General features: G+C 44.2%; 1 protein-coding gene and 1 long non-coding RNA gene across 3 annotated transcripts; one reads left to right on the top strand and one right to left on the bottom strand.

Moving 5' to 3' along the window:
- Window positions 1–411: 411 nt before the first annotated feature.
- Window positions 412–13,059, top strand: LOC309535202. Of its 2 annotated transcripts, XR_014221105.1 has the most exons (3): window positions 412–669; window positions 9,666–9,797; window positions 11,284–13,059. It is a non-coding gene; the product is annotated as an uncharacterized lncRNA (long non-coding RNA). The 2 variants fall into 2 exon arrangements; XR_014221106.1 differs by lacking the exon at window positions 412–669 and having other exon boundaries at window positions 9,160–9,797.
- Window positions 12,243–24,690, bottom strand: EXTL2 (exostosin like glycosyltransferase 2). Its single transcript, XM_082227985.1, has 5 exons — window positions 24,499–24,690; window positions 21,468–21,541; window positions 19,282–19,709; window positions 17,575–17,645; window positions 12,243–16,067 (listed from the first exon to the last, which is right to left on the bottom strand). Exons 2-5 carry the CDS (start codon window positions 21,470–21,472, stop codon window positions 15,576–15,578), a joined length of 996 nt encoding a protein of 331 aa, XP_082084111.1. The 5' UTR covers window positions 21,473–21,541; window positions 24,499–24,690; the 3' UTR covers window positions 12,243–15,575.
- Window positions 24,691–25,441: the final 751 nt, after the last annotated feature.

Genomic DNA, 25,441 nt, shown 5'->3' with positions numbered 1-25,441 from the left:
GTTCTCAGGCAAAGGAGAGTAAGGAGGCAGAGGAAATATTTAGAGTCTTTAGGAGAGGCAAGATGGCTTTTGGATTGCTCACCTGTACTATTGCAGACATGTGGTTTATATACTTATGCATGCATGTTTACATTGTGCAATTATCAACATTTATTCTACATTTGAGACCTTAGAATTCCTATAACAACATTGACTTTGTTGGACTGGTCATGTTGTGCGGATGCCTGCTTACTGTCTTCCAAAGCAACTACTCTGTTCCGAACTTAAAAATGGAAAGCATAATGCTGATGGGTGACAAAAGAGGTTTAAATACTCTCTCAAGGCGAACATAAACGACAATTGGGAAACACTGGCCTGCGAGCGCTCCAATTGAAGAACAGCCTTTATCAAAGGCATCGTGGACTTTGAAGATGCTCGAACTCAGGACGAAAGAGAGAAATGTGCTAAGAGGAAGGCATGTTTGGCAGACCCTCACCGTGATCAACTCCCATCTGGAAACCAATGTCCCCACTGTGGAAGGACGTATGGAAGGAATAACTGGCCTCCATGGTCACTTACAGACTACTGTTAAGACCATGTTCATGAAAGACAATCTTACTCGGCTACGAAGGATTGCCGAAGAAGCAGCAGCAGCAGCAGCTTCCAGGAAAACGCTTGTGGCTGCAAAGGGTAAAGGAAAGGGGGTCATGAGCTTGTGAATATGTTCACTTAGAAGCAAGTCTCATTTAAAACACAAAATAAATACATAAAACAATTGCCCTAGATTGATGGTAGGAAGACAAAAGACTGGGTTTCTCAACCCCTGTCAAGGCATGTTTGGCATTTATATAGCACATTTCAGGCAATCCAGAGCTCCTACTGTAATACCTTACGAAGTAGGCTATTGAGACAGACAAATAGGAGCTGGTTTAAGGGGATTGGGCGAGTTTGTGGCCAAGGTGACATTTTTAACAGGGACTTTCCATCTCAGTTATAGCAAAACCATATTCTAGGCATGATTAATGTAGACACAAGTTTCACTTTGATCAGTGGGCTTTTTGCCAATGTAAGCAAATAGCCATGACCATTTCTTTAATGTGTAAATCTGAGACTGTACAAGGCAATTCTGCATGTTTCTTCAGAAGTCGATTCCTGGATTCCGTGGGCCTTACTCCCACACAATTCTGTTTAGGATTATAGCCTTGGCCTCATAAGAATCTTGTTAATCAGATTTAACCCATACTGAAGTAACAGTAGCTTCCTCTGTACATGAGCTTCATTACCAACACATACACACCCTCAGGATCACAAAAAATAAACCACCTGTTTCTGTGTCCACATTCAGAACTAAAGAGCAAGGAAAGCTACTCAGCCAACATAAGGTAAAGGCACCTCTGACGATTAGGTCTAGTCATGTCTGACGGGTTGCGGCACTCATCTCGCTTTATTAGCCAAGAGAGCCGGTGTACAGCTTCCAGGTCATGTGGCCAGCATGACTAAGCTGCTTCTGGCAAACCAGAGCAGCGCACGGAAACGCCATTTACCTTCCCACTGGAGCGGTACCTATTTATCTACTTGCACTTTGGTGTGCTTTCGAACTGCTAGGTTGGCAGGAGCAGGGACCGAGCAATGGGAGCTCACCCCGTCGTGGGGATTCGAACCACCCACCTTCTGATTGGCAAATCCTAGTACAACAAAAAAGCAATTCCCTGTTGGATCTACCTGTAGGCTGTAACAGACGATGATACCCATCTGTTCTGTGCCATTATTTCATGTGACACCTTTTACAATCCCATTAAAGCTGCAGAACATTACCCAATATATGTAAAGCAGAGCAGGAAGTGCTAAGGTGCAAGAAGCTACTGTCAAAAACAAGTGTAGTGAGAAAGGATCAGCCCCTATAAAATGTGTTTACGTGAAGAGAAGCTTGAACCATTTCAGATGGTCTGGACTTTGCACATAACTCAGAATTTGCTGAATTCATAGCTTCAGTAACCCATGATAATAACCTTAGCGGATGGCACTCTTACAGCTAGTGTGTCCTCAAATGGTGGGAACAAAACTGGGATTGTCTACCTTGAGACTATAGAACTTGTTGCTTCACATCACAATGGTGGTTATAAAGAGACTGATGAGCAAATGTGAAAGGCCTTCCTCCGCTCCCCTTTCCCCGCCACTGTCTAGGAAATAATGAAAAGGGGGAGCCCAGGGCAGGCATTCGGAGTGGACTCTCCGCAGCTGCCCAAGAATGCCAGCCTTGCTGATGCATCTGTTTTCTCAGAAGAGGGGTTGTAGCTTTGATAGAAGCATGAAAGACATAGCAAGTGCAAAGAGAATGTCTGATAGAGTCCTATAACTCTTATGAACATGAAAACAAGTGCTGCAGAGCAGCTAACACATGTTAATAATAATAATAATAATAATAATAGTATTGGTGTTCTTTAGTCTCAGGTATGTGAAGATGTGCTTTGGGTTCTGGCCATTGGGTAGTGTGAGGAGTTTTTTCACATAAATAATTAGACCATCTTGCACAGACATGTTCACAAACACTGGAGTTTGTACTGTATGTGCAAATCCTCCATGTAAACCGCTATATATATATATATATATATATATATATATATATATATATGCTTTCGTAGATTTTCACGGGTACAGGAATGCAGGTTTTGGTGTCTTCGGGTGTCTTCCCGTGTAAGAGTCGGGGTGTCTGGGCGACGTTTCGACGAGGTCTCACTCGTCAGATGACGAGTGAGACCTCGTCGAAACGTCGCCCAGACACCCCGACTCTTACACGGGAAGACACCCGAAGACACCAAAACCTGCATTCCTGTACCCGTGAAAATCTACGAAAGCAAATATCTCACCTCTACGGGGAGGAAACCTTCCAGCTGACAAGAACCTACGAGAAACTAGAAATCCGAAATGAAGATGACGAGTGAGACCTCGTCGAAACGTCGCCCAGACACCCCGACTCTTACACGGGAAGACACCCGAAGACACCAAAACCTGCATATATATATATATATATATATATATATATATATATATATATATATATTTGGCACTTCCAGTTTTCAATTGTTAGTTACAACATACAGTCATAACCTTGGCCTCATCTGCTCCATATGTTTATATATGGGTGGTTCCATAGTTAATTCACTTTTTGGTATATAGTTGCAGTGGTTAAAGTGTTAAAAATAGAGGATTTCTAGCTGACCCAAAAAGCTTGTCGTGTCTCAGCACTCAGCAGCTTGATGTGCAAATAAATGTCAATAAGAGACATTTTCCATAGTGTGGGGATAAGTGACATCTGCAGGTGAAGTTGTCCAAAGCAGTGCTATGGTGGGAGGTTGCAAATGTGACTAACCTATTAAAAACTGGATAAGGAAGTAGTTCTAAAGTTACTGAGAAAATAAAACCTAGGATATGCTAGCTATCCTGCATATATAATAATAAATGATACAATCTTATGAATGCCCCCCTTTCTCATCCTGCATAGCCTTCCCAGACACATTAATATTTTCCTGAAAATAAATAACAGCCAGAAGTGTTATTGATACAACAGCAAAGCTAGGAAAGATCCCCAACCAGTGCTATAGGAAGGTACTGAGACCTTGGGTCTTGTGACCAGGTGAGAGTTTGTGCAAACATTAAAAAAATAGGGAATTGCCATTATAAAATGACTAGGACCTCACCTTACTCTTTGGGCTCCTGGACTCTTGGGACCACAATGACAGTTAGAAGCTAGAAGGAACTAACCTGTTCCTTATAACCCCACCCCCATGTTAAGGACAGCCTATCATTCACAAGTACCGGGCTTCCATTGGATCTGATTGGCCCGTGAATCTGGCTCAGGTGAAAAAACCCTCCCACCATATCAAGTCTACTCCAGGCAGAAGTAAATGACTCTCGCAACACGTCAGGCTACGCCAGTGAAAATCCAGCTCAGGGTGTCCCAAACTTGGGTTGCCAGCTGATTTGGGATTACAGTTCCCATCATCACTGGCCACTGGTCCTGCTAGGGGTGATGGGAGTTGTAGTCCGAAAACAGCGGGAGACCTAAGTTTGGGAAACCCTGGTCCAGCTAGTTGTGGATTACTGTTAGGAAAGCCTTTGCATTGCTTGTTTATCTGTTACTTGCAGTCTTTCGATGCTTTCCCCCCACTCATCTCTACCACTCTTTCTCAAACATGGTTCCCCTTCATTTATGTGGGAATTTATCATACATGTTGTTTATTCAGCACTTGATCAAGGCAGCAGCAAATGAAGATGCTTGTTTCTGATTGATCTGCTGTCAATATGAGCTGGCAACAATATTCCATTTGTAACCTATCTGTTAAAGGAAACAGTCTTCTGTGATTATATATATATATATATATATATATATATATATATATATATGCAGGTTTTGGTGTCTTCGGGTGTCTTCCCGTGTAAGAGTTGGGGTGTCTGTGCGACGTTTCGACGAGGTCTCACTCGTCATCTTCAGGCTGGTGCTTTCGGCTTCTTGTTACTGGAACAGAGCAGAGTCTGGTGTTTGAGTTCCTATAAATACTGTTGAGGGGTGTGGTGTATAGCCTCCAACGTTCTGGGTAGAGAGGAAGTTCCTAGATTAGTGTGCCTTTTCTTCTTTTGTTCCTTAATTACTTGAGGGATATCTTGGGTGATTTCATGAGTGATATTCTGAATAACACTGGGTGGGTCATTAATTACTTGAGGGATATCTTGGGTGATTTCATGAGTGATATTCTGAATATCACTGGGTGGGTCATTAATTGTAGATTAGTTGCTAAAGCTCTCGTGTCTTGACCTCTTGAGCTTGTGAAGAGTTTTTCTGAGAAGATGGCTGTGCTGCATATAGTTGTGCTCTGGCTTGGCTTCGTGTATAGGGGCGAGCTATGGTTTTGTGCCTTGTGCCAGCCAGATCTGTGTAGGGATTGCAGGGGGGTGCAGCATCCGGAGGTGCCACTATAGTTTGGTTGCTGGATGGAGTCTGTAATATGTCTGTGGAGAGGGTCTGGGTTTGGGTCTGGTGTGGTTGATTGGTGACGGCGTTCTGTGTGCCTCTGGTTCTGGTGTCGGTTTTTGTGGGGAGGGCTAATTTCCAGATGTCTGGCAGGCGGGACGTGTCGTCACGCTTGTTCATGTTGTGAGGGTGTTTCTCTATCTCGATGGCTTCCATGATTATTCTCTTGTGGTGATGTTCCATGTTAAAGAGCAATTTGGAATCTGCAAAATTAATTTCGTGTCCTGTTTCTTTCATGTGTTGGAAAAGAGAGGAAGTTTTTTCTTCTTTTTTGACGGCATTCTTGTGTTCTGCGATACGTGCATTTATTCGTCTGTTTGTTTGTCCAATGTACGTGGCTGGGCAGACTTTGCAGGGTATTTCATAGACCCCTTGGTTTTCCAGCTGGATTTTGTCTTTTGGGTTTCTGAGGATATTGGCTATTTTTTGGTTGGTGCAGAAGGCTGTTTTGATATTGTGTTTATGGAGGATTTTGCTGATTTTGTCTGTAGTGCCCTTGATATAAGGAAGGAGGGCCATGCCATTGTTTTCTTCTGTGTCTTGGTTTTTGGGGGGTGTTTCTTTTTGGATTAGCTTCGTAACCCTGTTTTTCTGGTATCCATTGGCGATTAACACATTTGAGAGATTCTGTAACTCAGTTGTCAAGTGGTCTTTGTCAGCCAGGCGTTTGGTTCTGGAGATGAGAGTCTTGGCTACGGAGTTTATTTGTGCAGGGTGGTGGTGTGATTGTGCATGTAAGTAGCGGTTGGTGTGTGTTTTTTTCGGTAGATAGTGTGTCCTAGGGAGCCATCAGGTTTTTTGTAGATTAGGACGTCAAGAAAGGGGAGTTGGTTGTTGTCTTCTATTTCCATAGTGAATTGTATTTTGGGGTGTAGGCTGTTGAGATGTGTGAGGAAGCTATCTAGTTTTTCTTTCCCGTGTGGCCAAATTACAAAGGTGTCGTCAACATATCTGAGCCAAAGTTTGGGTTTGTGTTCTGACTTGTCTAAAGCATTGGTTTCAAAGTGTTCCATGTACAGATTTGCGATGACCGGTGAGAGGGGTGATCCCATGGGTGCTCCTTCTATCTGTTTGTATCTTTGTCCATTGTGGATGAAGTACGTGTTGGTTAGGCAGTGGTTGGTCAGGTCCAGGATGTATTTGGGGGGGTTGTATTTGTTTTGAATGGCTGTCAAGGCTTCATTAATGGGCACTTGAGTGAAGAGAGATACAACATCGAAGCTCACAAGTAGGTCATCGGGATGTAGGTATTGTTTCTTTATTGTTTCTATGAACTGGAAGGAGTTAGTAACATGTGAAGCGATGGATTCTGCATAGGGCTGAAGTTGCTTAGCGAGAAATTTAGCGAGATTTTGTAGATTTTGTAGATTTTGTAGAGATTTTGCAGTCGCCCCGAGACGCATCCCCACGGAAAACATCATATGCGGAGTCGAAGCTAGCCTGACCAAAATCGACCCAGATGAAGCCAATAAAATCAGACTTGAAGTCACCAACATCCTCTGCTCCAGCAAACCACCCAGAAGCAATTTACACAAAGAAGAACAGAAAGCACTCACCAACCTGAGGAAAGACAACAACATAATCATTCTCCCAGCAGACAAAGGCAACGCCACTGTTGTGATGAACACATCGGACTACCAAGCAAAACTATCAAATCTACTCCAAGACCCTACCTACCAACCTATAAAAACAGATCCCACCACCTATCTGGAAAAAACCACCAAATCCAAAATAAAAGCCTCTCCTATCAGTGAAGAAATCCAGCTAAGAATCATCCCCAGAGAAAAATCATCCAGATGCCCCAAACTCTACGGTCTCCCCAAGATACACAAAGAAGGAACACCACTCAGACCAATAGTCAGCTCCATAGGCTCACCTCTACAAAATCTCGCTAAATTTCTCGCTAAGCAACTTCAGCCCTATGCAGAATCCATCGCTTCACATGTTACTAACTCCTTCCAGTTCATAGAAACAATAAAGAAACAATACCTACATCCCGATGACCTACTTGTGAGCTTCGATGTTGTATCTCTCTTCACTCAAGTGCCCATTAATGAAGCCTTGACAGCCATTCAAAACAAATACAACCCCCCCAAATACATCCTGGACCTGACCAACCACTGCCTAACCAACACGTACTTCATCCACAATGGACAAAGATACAAACAGATAGAAGGAGCACCCATGGGATCACCCCTCTCACCGGTCATCGCAAATCTGTACATGGAACACTTTGAAACCAATGCTTTAGACAAGTCAGAACACAAACCCAAACTTTGGCTCAGATATGTTGACGACACCTTTGTAATTTGGCCACACGGGAAAGAAAAACTAGATAGCTTCCTCACACATCTCAACAGCCTACACCCCAAAATACAATTCACTATGGAAATAGAAGACAACAACCAACTCCCCTTTCTTGACGTCCTAATCTACAAAAAACCTGATGGCTCCCTAGGACACACTATCTACCGGAAAAAAACACACACCAACCGCTACTTACATGCACAATCACACCACCACCCTGCACAAATAAACTCCGTAGCCAAGACTCTCATCTCCAGAACCAAACGCCTGGCTGACAAAGACCACTTGACAACTGAGTTACAGAATCTCTCAAATGTGTTAATCGCCAATGGATACCAGAAAAACAGGGTTACGAAGCTAATCCAAAAAGAAACACCCCCCAAAAACCAAGACACAGAAGAAAACAATGGCATGGCCCTCCTTCCTTATATCAAGGGCACTACAGACAAAATCAGCAAAATCCTCCATAAACACAATATCAAAACAGCCTTCTGCACCAACCAAAAAATAGCCAATATCCTCAGAAACCCAAAAGACAAAATCCAGCTGGAAAACCAAGGGGTCTATGAAATACCCTGCAAAGTCTGCCCAGCCACGTACATTGGACAAACAAACAGACGAATAAATGCACGTATCGCAGAACACAAGAATGCCGTCAAAAAAGAAGAAAAAACTTCCTCTCTTTTCCAACACATGAAAGAAACAGGACACGAAATTAATTTTGCAGATTCCAAATTGCTCTTTAACATGGAACATCACCACAAGAGAATAATCATGGAAGCCATCGAGATAGAGAAACACCCTCACAACATGAACAAGCGTGACGACACGTCCCGCCTGCCAGACATCTGGAAATTAGCCCTCCCCACAAAAACCGACACCAGAACCAGAGGCACACAGAACGCCGTCACCAATCAACCACACCAGACCCAAACCCAGACCCTCTCCACAGACATATTACAGACTCCATCCAGCAACCAAACTATAGTGGCACCTCCGGATGCTGCACCCCCCTGCAATCCCTACACAGATCTGGCTGGCACAAGGCACAAAACCATAGCTCGCCCCTATACACGAAGCCAAGCCAGAGCACAACTATATGCAGCACAGCCATCTTCTCAGAAAAACTCTTCACAAGCTCAAGAGGTCAAGACACGAGAGCTTTAGCAACTAATCTACAATTAATGACCCACCCAGTGATATTCAGAATATCACTCATGAAATCACCCAAGATATCCCTCAAGTAATTAATGACCCACCCAGTGTTATTCAGAATATCACTCATGAAATCACCCAAGATATCCCTCAAGTAATTAAGGAACAAAAGAAGAAAAGGCACACTAATCTAGGAACTTCCTCTCTACCCAGAACGTTGGAGGCTATACACCACACCCCTCAACAGTATTTATAGGAACTCAAACACCAGACTCTGCTCTGTTCCAGTAACAAGAAGCCGAAAGCACCAGCCTGAAGATGACGAGTGAGACCTCGTCGAAACGTCGCACAGACACCCCAACTCTTACACGGGAAGACACCCGAAGACACCAAAACCTGCATTCCTATACCCGTGAAAATCTACGAAAACAAATATATATATATATATATATATGTGTGTGTGTGTGTGTGTGTGTGTGTGAAAATAGTGTTTGGAACTATTTAGTCTCTTGATTATGCTAGACTTTGGATAATGATCCTTTATGTTTCCTATATTTCTGTCTGTCTGTCTGACTATCTATCTATCTATCTATCTATCATCTATCATCTATCTATCATCTATCTATCTATCTATCTATCTATCTATCTATCATCTATCTATCTATCTATCTATCTATCTATCTATCTATCTATCATCTATCTCCTCTTCTTCTTTGGCAATCACTCGTAGCCGAGTAAGATTGTCTACGATGAGCATAGTCTTAACAGTGAGTCCGTAAGTGACTGTGGAGGCCAGTTCTATATCCACACGTCCTTCTACAGTGAGGACATAGGTTTCCGGACGGGAGTTGATCATGGTGACGGTTTGCCAAACATGCCTTCCTCTTAGCATGTTTCTCCCTATTATCCTGAGCTTGAGCGTCTTCAAAGTCTACAACGTCTTTGGTAAAGGCTGTTCTCCAATTGGAACATTCGCAGGCCAGTGTTTCCCAATTATAGGTGTTTATACTACATTTTTTTAAGATTGAGAGAGTCTTTAAACCTCTGTTGTTGACCACCAGCATTATGCTTTCCATTTTTAAGTTAGGAAGAGAGTAGTTGCTTTGGCAGACACTAATCAGGCATCATGACCAGTCCAGTGAAGTTGATGTTGAAGAATCATTGCTTTGACACTGGTGATCTTTGCTTCTTTCAGAGTACACTGGTGTTAGTTCACCTATCTTCCCAAGTGACGTGTAAAATTTTTCGGAGACACCGTTGATGGAATCTTTCGAGGAATTGGAGATGGCATTTATAAGTGGTACATGTTTCACAAGCATACAGTAAGGTTGGTAGTACAATAGCTTTGTAAACAAGCATTTTGGTTTCCATGCGAACGTCCTTGTTCTCACTCTGCACTTCAATTGGGAGAAAGCTGCATTCGCTGAGTGGCATTGGTGTCGGCCCTTGTGGAAGACGCCTGTGTGTGAATTTGTTTTGTGTGTGTAGATCAGTGCACACTGACCAACACATAGCATTTGCAGCATAATCCTACAACTATGCATATATCTTCTCACACTTCAGCTAAGCCCTCTGTAGTGTTGGTGACATTTAGTATAAAAACTCCTAAGCACGACATCTGCTGGTCAAATGGAAAAAATTCAGCAAAGGAGTTGTCATATCAGATGAAGAACCAGGAACTTGTTTTCTGGCAGGTCAAAAATAGCGACAGCTGTTTAAGTAGTGGGCCACGGGAAATCATTCTACCTCCATTACTGTATTTTCATACCTAAATATGGGTCAACGGGATTACACAGGAAAACATTTCTCTGGACTTATGAAAGAGGCTATGCCACATTCTCCTGTTCCTGCCTTTGGGATTATGCCCAACTCATTCACTGAGCTCAAGAAATGCTCAGTCTCAACAACTTAATCTGCTGTGTGTGTCATTTAATTGGTGTAAAAGATTGCAGCAGAGGATCAAGCATCCAAGTTCCATCCTTATAAGTAAGGCAAACAAGCTCTGCTCTTTAATTATAGGTAAAAGGGATTCCTTATAACCCCATCTACAGTATGCATATAAAGCAGAAATCCCCAATGTATCCTGGGAGTTGTAGTTTGTTAAGGGTACAAAGTGTTGTTAGGAGAGCCCTATTCCCCTCCTAAAGCTACAATTTCCAGATTTCTTGGGAGGGGTTGATTGTCAAACCACTCTAGAAACTTCAGCTTTGCGAGGGAATGGGCGTCTCCTAACAACTCTCAGCACCTTTAACAAACTAGAACTCCCAGGATTCTTTGGGAAAAGCCATGCTTGTTTAAAGTGGCATGATAGTGCTTTAAATGTATTGTGCAAATGCGTCCTTTTTTTATTTGAATTTGCATACTTCCTTCCTCTGCGGAGTTTAAACCAGTGGCTTACAATGTAATCCTATACATGCCTACTCAAAAGTAAGTCCGATTGAGTTTTTTTTGGGGGGGCTTACTCCTCAATGTGGGTATAGGACTGCAGCCTTATAATGTTGTAAAGCAGATCCGTCAGAGCGCACAACCCATCAAAGCTATCTGCTGAATGTCATAGCGGGTCTGGCCTTTTAACTGGGATTTTCCACGTCCATTACTCACATTCAAACAATACTTCCCTGGCTGTGGTTGTTCAGTGGTAAAGGAAATGCACTATTTTAAGAGAGTGCCTCTTGCTACTCTGCAAGAGCCGCTGACAACAGTACTAATGCAGGCATATTGTAGAAGGTACCAGAAAACCGTGGCAAGAGCTGAAAGGGTGAACTCTACCTGAAATATGCATGGGAGCTCACTACAGTATTCTGTTTTGGAAGGCTATCCAATGAATCTGGCTGCATTAAGTGTCTCCTTGGGATGAAACAGCTTTTTAACGATCTCTGGAAAAATCCAAGCAGTGAATGTCAGATTGTCCTTGTCAGGAAATATATTGGCCAATTCATCAATGCATCTCATCTCACAGGTTTGGAGCTAAGCCTTGATTGAACATAACATATCCGCCAGCTAAGGTGAGATCAATCCACGTGTCTGTGTAGCTGTGCATGGCCCCGGACCAATTGTTTTCATTTATGAATAGTCTATCTTGCCTTCCCATATGTTTGAAGTGATGGGGTGTGTGTGTAAATTAGCATCCCAATGGTGGGAATGTTGGAATAAGCATGGGGGTGTACAGTGCTATACATACTCGAGAACGACTGCACTTTACTTTTAAGTTATCTTACACAATCTTTCAAAACTAGGGTTCACTTATTTCCGATCAGGTTGCACAGCTGCAACCCTATGCCACATTTACTTGGGAGTAAGCCCCCTTTGTAAGGGACCCGGGTGGTGCTGTGGGTTAAACCACAGAGCCTAGGACTTGCCGATCAAAAGGTCGGCGGTTCGAATCCCCGTGGCAGGGTGAGCTCCCATTGCTCGGTCCCTGCTCCTGCCAACCTAGCAGCTCGAAAGCAAGTCAAAGTGCAAGTAGATAAATAGGTACTGCTCCGGCGGTAAGGTAAACGGTGTTTTCGTGCGCTGCTCTGGTTCGCCAGAAGCGGCTTAGTCATGCTGGCCACATGACCCGGAAGCTGTCTGTGGACAAACGCCGGCTCCCTCGGCCTATAGAGCGAGATGAGCACGCAACCCCAAAGTCGGTCACAACTGGACCTAATGGTCAGGGGTCCCTTTACCTTTACCTTAAGCCCCCTTTAATTCAGTAGGCTTCTTGGGTAAACAAGTGCAGTTAGCCTGCTTTCCGTCCAAGTTTCTTTTGCCCAATAACCACATGACACTATCATTACACATCTTTATTTACCTTTTTTTGGGTTAGAAAATAAAGAACAAACGAAACAAAACAAAACACACACAACCCAACAGCATGTGAATATAAAAGAGCAAAAGACAGAAAACTTGAGGGATGGGGAAGAGAAAAAGAGAGTTTTCATCAAATACAATCAAACTAGACAGCCACATCTGCAACTAGCTGCCACTGTGATCGCTAATAGAAATATTTTCAACATCGCAGTACATTACTGGCTCATTTTTTGAACGGAGTACAGAAACAAAAACGCAACACTCTGACCTAAAAGTAAGCTTATTTGAATGAATGGAAGTAGAAAATATGGCACCTTATTATACAGGGCAGCACAGCTCTAATTCCAGAGCCAGGCGACAGGTTTTGTTTTGTTTTGCAATTCCTGACGGAAGCAATCGGCTAATTTCACACGTCTGCATGGCACTGAATACACAGTTGTGGCACTGCACAAAGAAATGCAATTGATCTACAGGTTGGGTGTAACCTATCAGATGCTCAATGCAAGTTGCTGTTTTTGCAGCGGGTCTTGCGGTGTATGTAGGCAAGGTTTAGATTTTTGCAAGTTGCAGGAGGCCCACCATTGTAGCTGATATACACTGTGGATGTGGGCTGCAATTCAACAGGCTTATGCACGCTTGACCCAGCTGATCAAGTTGAGAGATCTTCATGTGTACAACTGGATGTCCCCCCCCCCTTTAAAGTGCAGCACGTCTGTTCTGAACAGTAAATGTGTGTTTAAATATCGTGGTGGTTAAAAATGTAGCTCGTATGTTTGCGGAGTGTTGGTGCTGTTAACAAAGAAAATAAACCATCACCCATGGCTGTGTACATAGGGACACTCTGGCTTCAAAGCCATGGCTCCAGTGGCGTGTATGTAACTGAACACAAGGTGACAGAAGAGGAGAAGACAGTGACCCAGAAATACTTCCCCTCCTGCTTTCGTTATGTCTCTCTGTTGTGCTGACTTCTCCCCGTCTTGCTCTCCGATTTCCCTGCAAAGATTCCCACCTAGCTGGCCTTCACAGGATTTTTGGAAGAGACCCAAGCTTGAAACTGCATTTCGGTCCTCATCTCTCCCTTGCATTGGGAGACACGGGAACATTTCAGACTCAAGTACAGCAAGCAAAGCACAAGTTGTACGAGCCTGGAGATGTTCCTCTAGTTATGCCAGAATCTGAAAACTCAGCAAACAATTCCCTGCAGCCCTTGGCTTGAGCAGTACAGTGAAGTGATCTCAAAATGCAAACAAGTGTTCCTAAAACAAATACATTCAAGGGAGCAGAGGAGAAAGATCTCACAAGCAAAGAAATGTGCGGATTGGCTTTGAATAGTTGGACCTACTATTTATTTCTTTTATTTTGGAGGAGAAATGTATTTTAGTTTAGAAAAGTGAGTTTGCGTGTGGAAAAAGTGAAGAGGGATAAGTCCCCCCTCCCTTTTCCCTGTCATAATATTAGAACTTCAGGGCCATTCAATGAAGAGGAATGTTGGAAGATACAAGACCAGAAGGTCAAAGCCCTATTGGGCCCCAATAGAGTGTCTTGTCTCCAGCATCCTAGAGGTGCCCAATCAGCATGAAAGGGCTGCTTTTTAGCCACTGAGAAGAAGTCTTCTCATCCTTTGATTGGCTCCAATCAGCACAGAGAGGAGGAGAGTCATCCACTGAGGATTGGCTATTAGGGTCTCTCTTGAGTAGGGCTGGGCGATATCTGGTTTTCAACATCATGATATATCACCGGCTAAACATCATGATCTACTGATGTATCTTAATGCCATCATCATCAGGTCCAAAACAAGGATGGAGCTATGCAGAGGCATTGGCTGGCTTCACGGTTTTTCCTACATTTTGCATAGCGTACACACACACCATGATTGGTGATATAATGCCAGGTCAAAAATTATGAAACCGATACCATGATATGGACCTCAAACTGGTTTTGGGTGATATATGCCTAGCCCGACTCTTGAGAAGGGGTGCGAGAACACCGAATTGTTCTGTATGCTCCAAAGCTAAGCATTTAGGAACACTGAAAACAAAAGGTGCTTCAGTTTCAAGGTTATGGTGCTCATGTTCCAATATGTACAATGGAACTTCATGAAAAACACAAACCAAGTCCCTCCAAAATAAGATATTGCAGCACGGCAAATCACTTGCCCATGTATGAGCACAGAACCTAGTAGACCTAGCTGAAGGGCAGCACGGAGAGATCTGCACAGATCGTTGTACTGCATCCCTAATTGTTATTTATTGTATCATAATAAGATGACAGTATAATTATAGAACCTTGTTCATGATTGGCTGCGACTATCATGAAAGGACTTCTGAATTTGCTGCTACACTACTGTTCAAGACAGGCAAATGGAAGGACTTCCTTGCACAACAGGTGGTTAAAAATATGGAAATCACTTCCACAAGATGTAGTTATAGCGGCCAATTTGGAAGGGTTCAAAAGGGGGTTAGCCCAATCTTCAATGAATTTGTCTATCAATGACCAGCAGTTGTAATGGCTATGTTCTGACTCCAGCATCAGAAGTGGTATGTCTATGGATACCGGTTGCTTGGGAGCATAAGGGTGTTGTTGTACTCCTGGTCCTGCTTGTGGATTTCCTATAGGCATCTGGTGAGACACTGTGAGAACAGGGGGCTGGACTAGATGGGCCTCTGGCTTGATGCAAGAGGACACGTCTTATATTCTTACAAGCAACACTGGAGTACGGTCTGCAAATGAAGCATCACACAGAGACTTGCAAATAGCCACTGGCCTGCTAGCCCCTGATGATTAAGGACTGCTGGGGAAACTTTATGAAAATTGGTTCCTTCTTTCAGGTCACAAATGCTGACACATATCTATGTGGTGAGGTTGGCAAGTAATACATTTTCCTGCGGACTTTCAACTTCTGCTAGAGGAGATGTATTAGCGACACTGATCACGCAAACACACCTGTACTTCTGGCATACTCGTATCTTCATGCGGGTAGTTTGGCGGCCGGCTACTGAGCGAGGGATAAATGACAAAGCCAACTGAAGATATATATATATACCTGTAACTCGGGACAGCACTTGATAGGACAGATGAGGTGGACAGCGGTCCACAAAAGCTTAGGCCGCAATAAATTTGTGAGTTGTTAAGGAGCCACAAGACTATTTGCTGTTTCTATTCCAACTGAAGGTTTTTGCATGCTGAGCAGAGAGAAGGAATGCTCTACCAGACCTTTTGCAGACACAAGCTCCGAATAAGGTACGCCCTTCTCTGTTTAGCTTACCGTTTGAATCGCTGGGAAGCACGTCAAGCATTTCCTTGCATCGCGTCCTTACATTTTGCTCTTGTGATTAGCATAGTTTGGAAAGCCAAACTGAGAAATCATGATGTTGGAGTATTTCAAGGGCATGTTGCCATAGATACTAACCAATTTATTGAGGCAGTAGGACCTCTGGAGTAAGTGCTCTGCCCGATGCCACATTCCAGAATAGCCGCTGTTACTCTCTTTCTCCAAATTCCTGATGTCAACTGGCTTCACAAACATGCCCGGGGGCTTCCCAGTATGTTTGGCCACTAAGAAATTCATGGCAATATCATCACAGTTCTGAGTCTCGTCTATCATAGCGTGCACAGCTTCAGGCTGTTTTTGAAAGAGTTCGAGGTATTCACTGCTGAAGAAGGCAGCTCCTACGAGAATCATGGAATACTGGTCTCCGTTGCCATTGCCAGGACTCTGCAGTTCGAAGCTTCCATAACTGTATATCCCCGAAGAGCTGGGCAAGTGCTTTCGAGGAACAAAACCCACTATCTGATCTGGGAATTGCTGGAAAGAAAAAGAAAATATTATTATACGACGGTTCATTCAGAGCCTCGTTCCGAATGATCACAGAGGATCCTATAATCAATTGGGAAGAGACTAAGCGGAAGAATTGACAATAAACTGCACGCTTTCGTGCGCTGAATCGAAGGGAATTGTTAACACATCGCCATCTGATTAGACTTCCTAGTGGGTACAATTCACAAGCCCATAAAATGGGCAGATACTAAAGAACATTTAGGGTTCTTCCTGGCTGGTGTTCTTGACACAATAGTAGTGCTATAGTGGTGGAATTTTTCTGCTTCAGTTTGTTCCGAGATGTTTTCCCATTGTCCAGAGGGAATATAGAGCAACAAAAGCAGACAAAATTCAGAGCCGTAGCCAGGGGGGGGGGGGCTAGCTGGTTTTTTTGTCCCAGGTGAAACCTCTAGAAGGACGCCATTGAAGCTCCCAGTCTCTCTCTCTCTCTCTGTGTGTGTGTGTGTGTGTGCACAAATGTGCATGGGGAGGGGCTTTGGCCTGGGTGAAATGAAACCTAGTGTCGCCTCTGCAAAAATACACTTGAACAAATAAAACTATATCAAGAGTCAGGAATCTCAAAGGCAAGTTACTGGATGTGCACTGACTGGAAATGAAGCCAGTGTGACCACCCTGAAACTCCAATTGTAGGTGCAAACAGTGAAAGCAGGATCATGTGTGATCTCTCCAATAGCATCATAGGCACAAAGCATGATAAGTGCTCAATAAAAAGGATGTCTGCAGGTGCCCTATATCATTTTTATGGCTACAGTAATGGCTTGCATTTGATGTAATAGAGGCCTTGCTGGAGGCAGTGGTCATTTGGTAAGCCCATCTCTCTCTCTCTCTCTCTCTCTCTCTCTCTCTCTCTCTCTCTCTCTGTGTGTGTGTGTAAGATGCTGATCTACAAAGCTCAGCCTAATCCACTGTCTCCAGCCCCCATTTGACAGACTTGCAATCCACTCGCTTAAAGTATTATTTTTAGTCTCTTGATAATTTTGCTGTTTTAAATGTGCATATTTGACTTCCTTTAGTAACATTTTCTTTTGAAGGTATTTTTTGTTAACTTTGCTGCATTAAATGTGCATTCTGTAGTTGACCTTCTTTGTAATGCTCTAGTTCAAAATCTTTAAATATAGTATTTTAGTTTCCTGCTAATTATTCCTGCTTTGAATGTATACTTTATAGTTGACTTTCTCCTGTAATGTTTTATTCTAAGATTGTTTTATTTGATGTTTTAATGTAAGTTGTAAACTACTTTTTGAGATTTTCTTAGAAATATAAAGCCGTAGACAAATGAAATTAACAGTCTCTGGGGATCACTGCTTTTAGGAACATGTGAAAACACAAATCTTTTTCTTTCTGAACTATGTCTTTCTACATTCCTTGGTGCTTACTCCTAGGTAACTACGCACCCTTAGAGAAATACCAAAAAACACTATAATAATTCAGTACAATTAAAAACAAGGCATGCAAAGCAAAATGCAGACATTACCTGCCAAATGGAGAAAGCGAAAACTAGGTCATGGGCGCTAACTAGGGTATCATCATCCATCATCAAAACAGCTGAACAGAGGGAAAATGCATTTTGATGAGAACACACATTTAAAAAGGCATTACTAAGCAAAAGGCGTATGACAAATTAGAACAATATTCACTGTGATTACGCTTGCTGGGGGGGGGGGGCGAACAGAAAACTTTGCTTGCTTTTCAGGGTGAGAGATGAACCACAATCTAGGGAACGTTTTCAAGGCTCAGGATCTTGTACTTTGAGTGACGTGAACAAAAAGTGAAAAATCCCAGGGTGCCCAAAATGAGATGTGGAGTTTGCTGGTGCTTCCTGAAGGTGAGCAGAAGATGGTGAAACAGCCCCTTGCATGCTATTATACAATAGGGGGCAGTTCTATATGCACACATCCTTGGGACTACACCTCCCATCATCCCTAGCTAGCAGGACCAGTGGCCGGGGATGATGGGAACTGTAGTCCAAGAACAGCTGGAGACCCAAGTTGGGGAAACGCTGTGTTAGAAGAAGCATGTTAGCAACTGCTGTTAAGGAGTGAGTGAAAAGCAGAAGACTGGAGCTGGGGAGAGGGAGTCAGTGCAGGAACTGTGAGGGTACTGCGGAGGAAGAATTGATGGTGTCTCTCTGTCACATAAAACAACAACAACTTAAGAGCTCTTAGGCTTAGGAATGTTGACCTTCCAGGGCTGGTTCATAAGTGCCCGTACAGCGCTTGAGTTCTCATCCATTGCTGACGCACAACTGAATGTGCTGCTCTGTTGAAAAAAAGAACAACAGCACCTGCGTTTTAGGCAAAGGTGGAAAAACACTCCATGGCTTGAACTGGAAGTTGGCTCAGCAAAAATTCCAGGAAATAGGGTTGCTTGCTTTTTTTTCTTTCCGAGGCAGATTCCAAAATCCAGAACAAGTTGCCTGGTCTCTCCACCAAGGACATCAGTGGATTGAACGCTTCTTCAAACATTAGCAATAAGGGGGCAATCTCACTGGAGTCTTCTTCAAGAGGTCTTCAATCCTATTTGGTACCTAGAACGCTACAGCTGCATGGTCCTAGGCACTAGGGAAATGCCCTAGAAACTAGGAGTTGGATTCCACTAAGTTGTTCCCCTGCCATTAGAACAATGGGGTTTACCTCCCCACCTTTCCCATGCCCCGCTCAAAAAAACTTCGGGGGATAGGGAGAACCTCCAAAACAGCACATGGAGGAAGAAAAGGGAGGTTGTTTCACTCACGCTGATGGCAGCATTGGTTTTAGTGCAACGTCAAACTCCACCCTACATAACCACAGAGGTTCTGGCACCTAGCCCTGTGTCAAAAAGGAGGATTCAAACTGCCAACCTTATGGTTGGCAAACCTAAGAGGCTTGATGGTTTAGACCAACCGTGTCCCAGCTTACTTCATAATGACAAGCTGGACAAGTTAATACAGTTAGACAAGTAATTTTGTAGATCTGCAACATCCGTAGTTTTAGGTGATGCATGGAAATTCTGTTTGCGGAATCTGATCCGTGATTGTGCATTCACCCACGAACGTTATCGCTTGATGCTGTAGCCATCAAGTGATGAAGATGCATGGTGAGAAATAGCACTTAGTTGTAACCCCCCCCCCAAACTGAGAATGATGGTGTAAAGCAGTAATAGTTCCTGGGGTGGGGGAGAAGAGAAACACACCAATAATTACCTTTTGTTTCCAGCTCGGGGAAAACCTGAAGCCTGTTCCTCATGCGATTTACTGTCTGTGTCTTGAAGATAACTGGAACGGGGTGCGGTCCCAGGGAGTTCCATATTTCCTCAGGGGCTTTCTCTCCAATGTTATTCCACACAACAATCACTTTGTGCAAATGAGGGATAGCTTGGTAATGATTCAAAAGCTTCAGCAGAAGGTCAGTTCGATTGTACGTCTGCATAATGAGAGTAAAGGAATCCGAGGCGATCTGGCTCTGAGATTTTCTTTCCCTCCGCAAATTGGGCATTTTGTCTTCCTTAATATTTGGCAGCAAAGCAGTTAACGCACCTGCCACAAGGAGCAACAGCAGGATCACAACGGAAGAGAAGTGAAGTAGCCGGACCCCCATAATTCTTCCAGGTAGTTTACAGGTGTGATAAAACCTTTATTTTTTTAAAAAAAAAGTGAGGAAGGAGGGGAGTCAGTCAGTCATGGTCAAACCTCGCAAAATACAAAATTAAAATTGAAGGGATTGAAGTTAGTGGAGAATTTGCTATGGGTCTTAAATCACATATCAATGTGAATGTTTGACAATGCCCCCCCCCCCCGCTCGGACATAAACAGGCACTCAATACAAGCGGTTTTGTGATGTGACAAACAGTAAGGTTGGAGAGCCACCAAACTCCGTGTAAAATGGATTCCGTCTCCATTCCTATATACATGAACCCTTTGTGCCACTAGGGCATCATTGATCTGTGCTTTTAGGCAAAGGTAACAGTTCCAATCCAATAAAAGCAGAACAATCCAATTCAGATGCGGGAATTGAAACGTCAAAGGCTCATCGATGAAGACACAAGGCAATTCAAAAAGAAGCAATAGGCATATGGAAACAGATACACTTGGTCGGGGGGTGGGAACCAATAGGAAGAATGCCTAAGTGAACAAATGTCACCTGGGAGAAGAGTAGTGGAATGAGCCAACTGTTTCATTTGTATCGTCAGAGCAGTACTTGGCCACATCAAGGATATATGCTAAGAAATACTCTGTTAAGCCTAGCCCTGAGCTGGTCCTAGACACTGAGTCCTCAGAAGATGAACCAGGCACTTTGTGGAGCAGAGAGGGTCTCCTGGAACCAGTGTGGAGGTCCCCTTTGAGGGAGCTACTGGGTACCACAATTAACCACAACCCCCCGTGTCTCAGCCAGAACGCAAACCACCTTTGGTTTCTGTGAATGTTAGATGGAAGGCTCTGCTCCTAGATCTAATATGAAGCAAAGGCATGCTGTGGAAGCCAGACGAACAACAACTCAATAAAGATGGAACTTCTGAAAGCCCTATATGGGATGTTCCCATCACTGACTTATTAGCTCCCATAGTTGTTTAAGGTTTGGGACTGAACTGAGTTGCAAGCTGGACTTAAACTTCTCAGAGCCATTGCTTCTTCATTCAGAATCCTAGGAATTTCAGAAACCTGAAATCTGTAGCACCTGGGAGGGGCTATTTCAACCCGCAACCTCCATCTTGGCATTCAGCTGACCTTACGGATACTCCATCAGTCTAATTTTTGTATTTTTAAAAATGTCTTCATTTTCCCCGTTCCCTGGTCGCCTGCTGCTTTGTGTGACATCTTGCCAGATAAATAGTTCTGGTACATTCTTGTGATAGTCTGCTTAGTCCTAGTAAAGGTATTGCCCAACTGTGGATTTCAGAGTTATTAGTGATAGTGTCCATTAAGATTTAACCGATCTCTGCTCCTATTCCTATATACCCCAGCAACAAACAACTGATTCACAGTACACACCACTGGTGTGCTCACAATGGGGTTTCGGTGTGGGTTTTTGTTGCTCTTTAGCTATTTAGCGGTTTATAGGATCAGGCCATCAGTGACAACATCTCATACACAAAATGAAACTATGATTTGCAAGGTAGCAGTGTGTTTAGGAACACAGACTCCCTTTCTTTAAATAAAAAATTATCACATATGAGTACAGATCTGATATTGAGGCACATAAGAAGGGTACCAGGAGGCAAGCTACGATTCAGTAACACAGCAGCAACATTTCCTATAATCACTTCCTAACGTTTATAGCAGCATTTTTCTCCCTTCTTCTAGGAGTTAGACGCACAGGCAATAATTTAATTTCAAAAAAGCACTTACGTAAAGTATTTCAAAAGAGGAATAAATTTGTTGCAAGAACTCACCTCATTCCTGCACTGGCAGCTTTACAGTTATTAGTTGGTGTGCCAGGGAACGGTGTTTTGGAAAGCCTTTAGCTCTGTTGGAAAATGAAATAATTCACAATAATACATTCTTGCAGGTGGGCTTCTGCAAAATCATCCAGCAGGCAAACATGTGGGCGACAAATTTGCTAATGTGTGTACTGTGTGGTTAGCTGTCCTATTTCTCTTTGATTGCGGAGAAAAAATGACTTGTATCTTCAAGCTATAAAAACCTCTTATTATTTCCACCTAATGTATGCAGCCCAGCTATCATTTATATGTAAGTCCCACTCATTGTGCAGCTAAGGCTACAATTTTACACATTTACCAGGAGTCAGTCCCACAGATCTCAGTGGGAGTTATTTCTAAGTAGGTATTATAAGGCTGCACTGTAAATATACAGTTACAGCCAACTATGTTGAGGATCACACTTCTAGCTATAATGCAATCCCAAGTGAAAAAATAATGGTCAACGTTCATAGGTCATGTTAAACCAGGGTTGCTGTCTTATTGTGGATTATTCTTCATGTGCAACGGGCTGGTGCATGCTAACCAGGGTTAGAAAGGCAGATATATAAACTAGGTGCCAAATGGCTTCTTAAACCAGGGTTACAGTCACCAAAAAGGTATGTCCAGTTATTTTGGGGCCAGACGGCTCGAAAGTCGTATTTTTCAATACGACTTTTTGGTTCCCGTTCTGATTGCATAGGTAAAACATGACAAAGATTTCTATAGGATGCGTTGCTAGTGTGTGAAAACAGGCAAAATCCAAGGACCCCCAGGCCTGCACCTCCAGATGGTGGAGATATCTGGCGCCATCTTGGCGCCCGGGCATCTTTACTTGGTTGCAAGTGGCCAATAGGCAGAGGCAAAATGGGCCTGGTGAATTTCAAATGCCGACGCTAACTAACCGTTCCTAGTAGCTCTTCCCCAACATGGGTGGGGGAAACAGTTAACCCTGGCTTCCCATCACATCTGAACCTGGGTCTGCAGTTTGCTGCTCCGGAATAAGCCAGGATTCGTCCGCCGACAACAAACAAGATTTGAAGGCTAGTCATCTATGCTGCCAAGGTAAAGGTAAAGGTAAAGGTAAAGGTAAAGGTAAAGGGACCCCTGACCATTAGGTCCAGTCGTGGATGACTCTGGGGTTGCGGTGCTCATCTTGCTTTACTGGCAGAGGGAGCTGGAGTACAGTTTCCGGGTCATGTGGCCAGCATGACTAAGCCGCTTCTGGAGAACCAGAGCAGCGCACAGATACGCCGTTTGCCTTCCCGCCAGAGTGGTTTGACGTGCTTTCGAACTGCTAGGTTGGCAGGAGCAGGGACCAAGCAATACAAACCACAGTCCCAGGCTCAGACATAAACAAGTTGCCAAGCTTAACAGCAGCTTTCTGGGCTGTTTCTCCTACTTGCGCTGGGAAAGCATCAAAGTGAGAACTATCAGGGAGTTTGCACTAGCACTTTGCTCATGCACAGAAAACATGGTAATTCTAGCTTGTGATGTACTTATAGCCCCTCCCCCCATTTCTGTCTTCCCATGTATCTGTCTCAACTGCTTGCTTTTTGGGTGGTTTTATTTTATGCTGAAGCACACTCAGTGCTCCCCCCCCCCGAAAAATAGGTGCCAGGACTCACCATGAAGTTGCTACAGTAAGTGCCACACTTTTAAACAACCCCCACAAAAAAGATGTACCTCGGGTTACAGACGCTTCAGGTTACAGACTCCGCTAACCCAGAAATAGTACCTCGGGTTAAGAACTTTGCTTCAGGATGAGAACAGAAATCGTGCTCCGGCGGCGCGGCGACAGTGGGAGGCCCCATTAGCTAAAGTGGTGCTTCAGGTTAAGAACAGTTTCAGGTTAAGAACGGACCTCCGGAACGAATTAAGTTCTTAACCCAAGGTACCGCTGTACTGCATACATTTGAGCACCCCCTAAAAAAAAGTACTGAGTACACTATACCTTGAGATAACCGTAGTCTCATTTTCAGGGGGGCTAAATATGAGCGGCAATCGCACATAGGTATGCACTACTACTAGAGTAGTGTAGAACTCAGATTGATCCCTTGTTTTGACAACCCTTTCGGTATGATCTTAGGCAAGCTCCACTGAGCAACTTGTTCCCTGACCTGCGCGGAGCTCATTTCCACAGAAGTGTGCTTGCAATCATTTATTTATTTTTATTTACTGAATTTATATACCACCCTATACCCGGAGGTCCATCATTACTAAAACACAGCGCTATTTCCAACTTGCCGCCTGGAACCGTGCACACTTTGGGAACGAGCCCCCGCTGATCTGAACGGGGCTTGTTCCCAAATGTGCACAGATGGGTTCAGGCTATCCAGATATGAATGTGGCCAACCCAAGCGCACCTAGCGGGACACAGCGCTGAGCAATCCCCTGCTGCAAAATTTGGGCTTGTAAAGCTGAGATCCCAAGGGGCTGCTTGCAGACGCAAAATTGCAAACGGGTTTTGCTGGGCTGCAGGCAAAACAGCATTCAAAGCGGGGGGGGGGCATGCACACTTTGGGGTGGGGGGACCACCAACCCCCTTTCTACTGTTACAAAACCTTAAGCAAAGCAATAGTTGCAAGGGCGAGGGATGGGGAGTAATGAAAGAGCATGGATCCTGCAGGCAATGGTGGTGCGGCTTGGCTCCCTGCCAATAAAGGGACCCGCTGCCTGATTTTAGGAGCTGTTCAAAGCATCGCCACGTGCAATATGCAGGCCATCAGCCCATTTCCTTGCCTTGTAAAAAATTAAAATAAATAAAAATCGTCTCCCGATCTACCCGCCCGCTTAGCCAATAAACAACACCGCCAAGCGCACACAAACACAAAATAAGCCGCTAGGAAGAGGCATTTCATTTGATGCAGAAGATCTTTCGGTCTCTTCTTCCACGGTCTGAACACGAAACGCTGCTTCTCTCCCGCATCATTCCCACACCCCGGTTAGGACACTGTGCCGCCGCCGGCCTCGTTCGCGTGTTGGCGGCTTCACACGGTCGCCTAACCTGCAATCGACGGGAGCCAAGCCGGGATTTCACATCGTCGGGACAACGGAGATTCCGGGCGGCTGGCTCCCGAGGAAGCGAGGGCACGCGCAGCCCCGCGGATCTTGAGCCGCTCTCCCGGTGAATCAGCTGCGATCGCAAACATCCATCGCAGCGCGAGAGGAAGGCGAAAGGGGTTGGACCAAGACCCGCGATCTCTTCCCTTTTGGGTGCGTTGTGCTTCCTGTTGGAAGAAGATCCCGCCTCTTGGAGAGCGGGATCTTCAGAACTGTATCTTCGCCTCTCGGTTATTTGTTGCGATTTTCCATTTCAGCTGTCTCTGATGGATTCCGGATGTTATTAAGGGCAGCGCGCTTTTAGAATCGCTAATGGCTATGGGGGTTGGAAAGAGTGGCGTTATATTTTATTTTTAAAAAATAAACACTCGATTTTGAAGTTGGGTGGCCATCTGTCATGTATGATCTGTTTGAGATTGCAGCCTAGCAAATCACTAAGAGCTTCTTAGTGCATTGCCGGGGGTTGGACTAGATGACCCCCGGGGTTCCCTTCCAACTTCTACGAGAAGAGGTCAAAAGAAAACTCTTAGTGATTTGCTAGGCTGCGATCCTGCCGGATTTGCACGGTGACCCTTTAAGGCGCCAAAATACTGGCTCCCAGTTTAGGATTCCATGTATGCGAGTTGGGGAAGAGGGAAGAGATGCCTGTCCCCCATTTTTTGAACTGCTGAAGGAACTATTCATATAGCTGTCCCAGCTCCTGCCAACCTAGCAATTTGAAAGCACACCAGTGCAAGTAGATAAATAGGTACTGCTACAGTGGAAAGGTAAATGGCGTTTCTGTGCGCTCTGGTTTCCGTCATGGTGTTCCAATGCACCAGAAGCAGTTTTTTCATGCCGGCCACATGACCCAGAAAGCTGTCTGTGGACAAACACCGGCTCCCTCG

The sequence above is a fragment of the Podarcis vaucheri genome, assembly GCF_965113315.1.
Source record: "Podarcis vaucheri genome assembly, chromosome: 6".
In the NCBI taxonomy this organism is placed as follows: domain Eukaryota; kingdom Metazoa; phylum Chordata; class Lepidosauria; order Squamata; family Lacertidae; genus Podarcis; species Podarcis vaucheri.
Note: the sequence above shows the minus strand (reverse complement) of the source record. Positions and strands in the feature narration are given on the sequence as shown.

What these genes read in the sequence shown, in the direction of transcription:
- EXTL2 (XM_082227985.1), bottom strand. An exon ending in CCCCGAGCTGGAAACAAAAG is followed by an intron (nt 17,646 to 19,281) that starts GTAATTATTGGT and finishes CCCTCTGTTCAG; the next exon opens with CTGTTTTGATGATGGATGAT. An exon ending in TCGCTTTCTCCATTTGGCAG is followed by an intron (nt 16,068 to 17,574) that starts GTAATGTCTGCA and finishes TTTTCTTTCCAG; the next exon opens with CAATTCCCAGATCAGATAGT.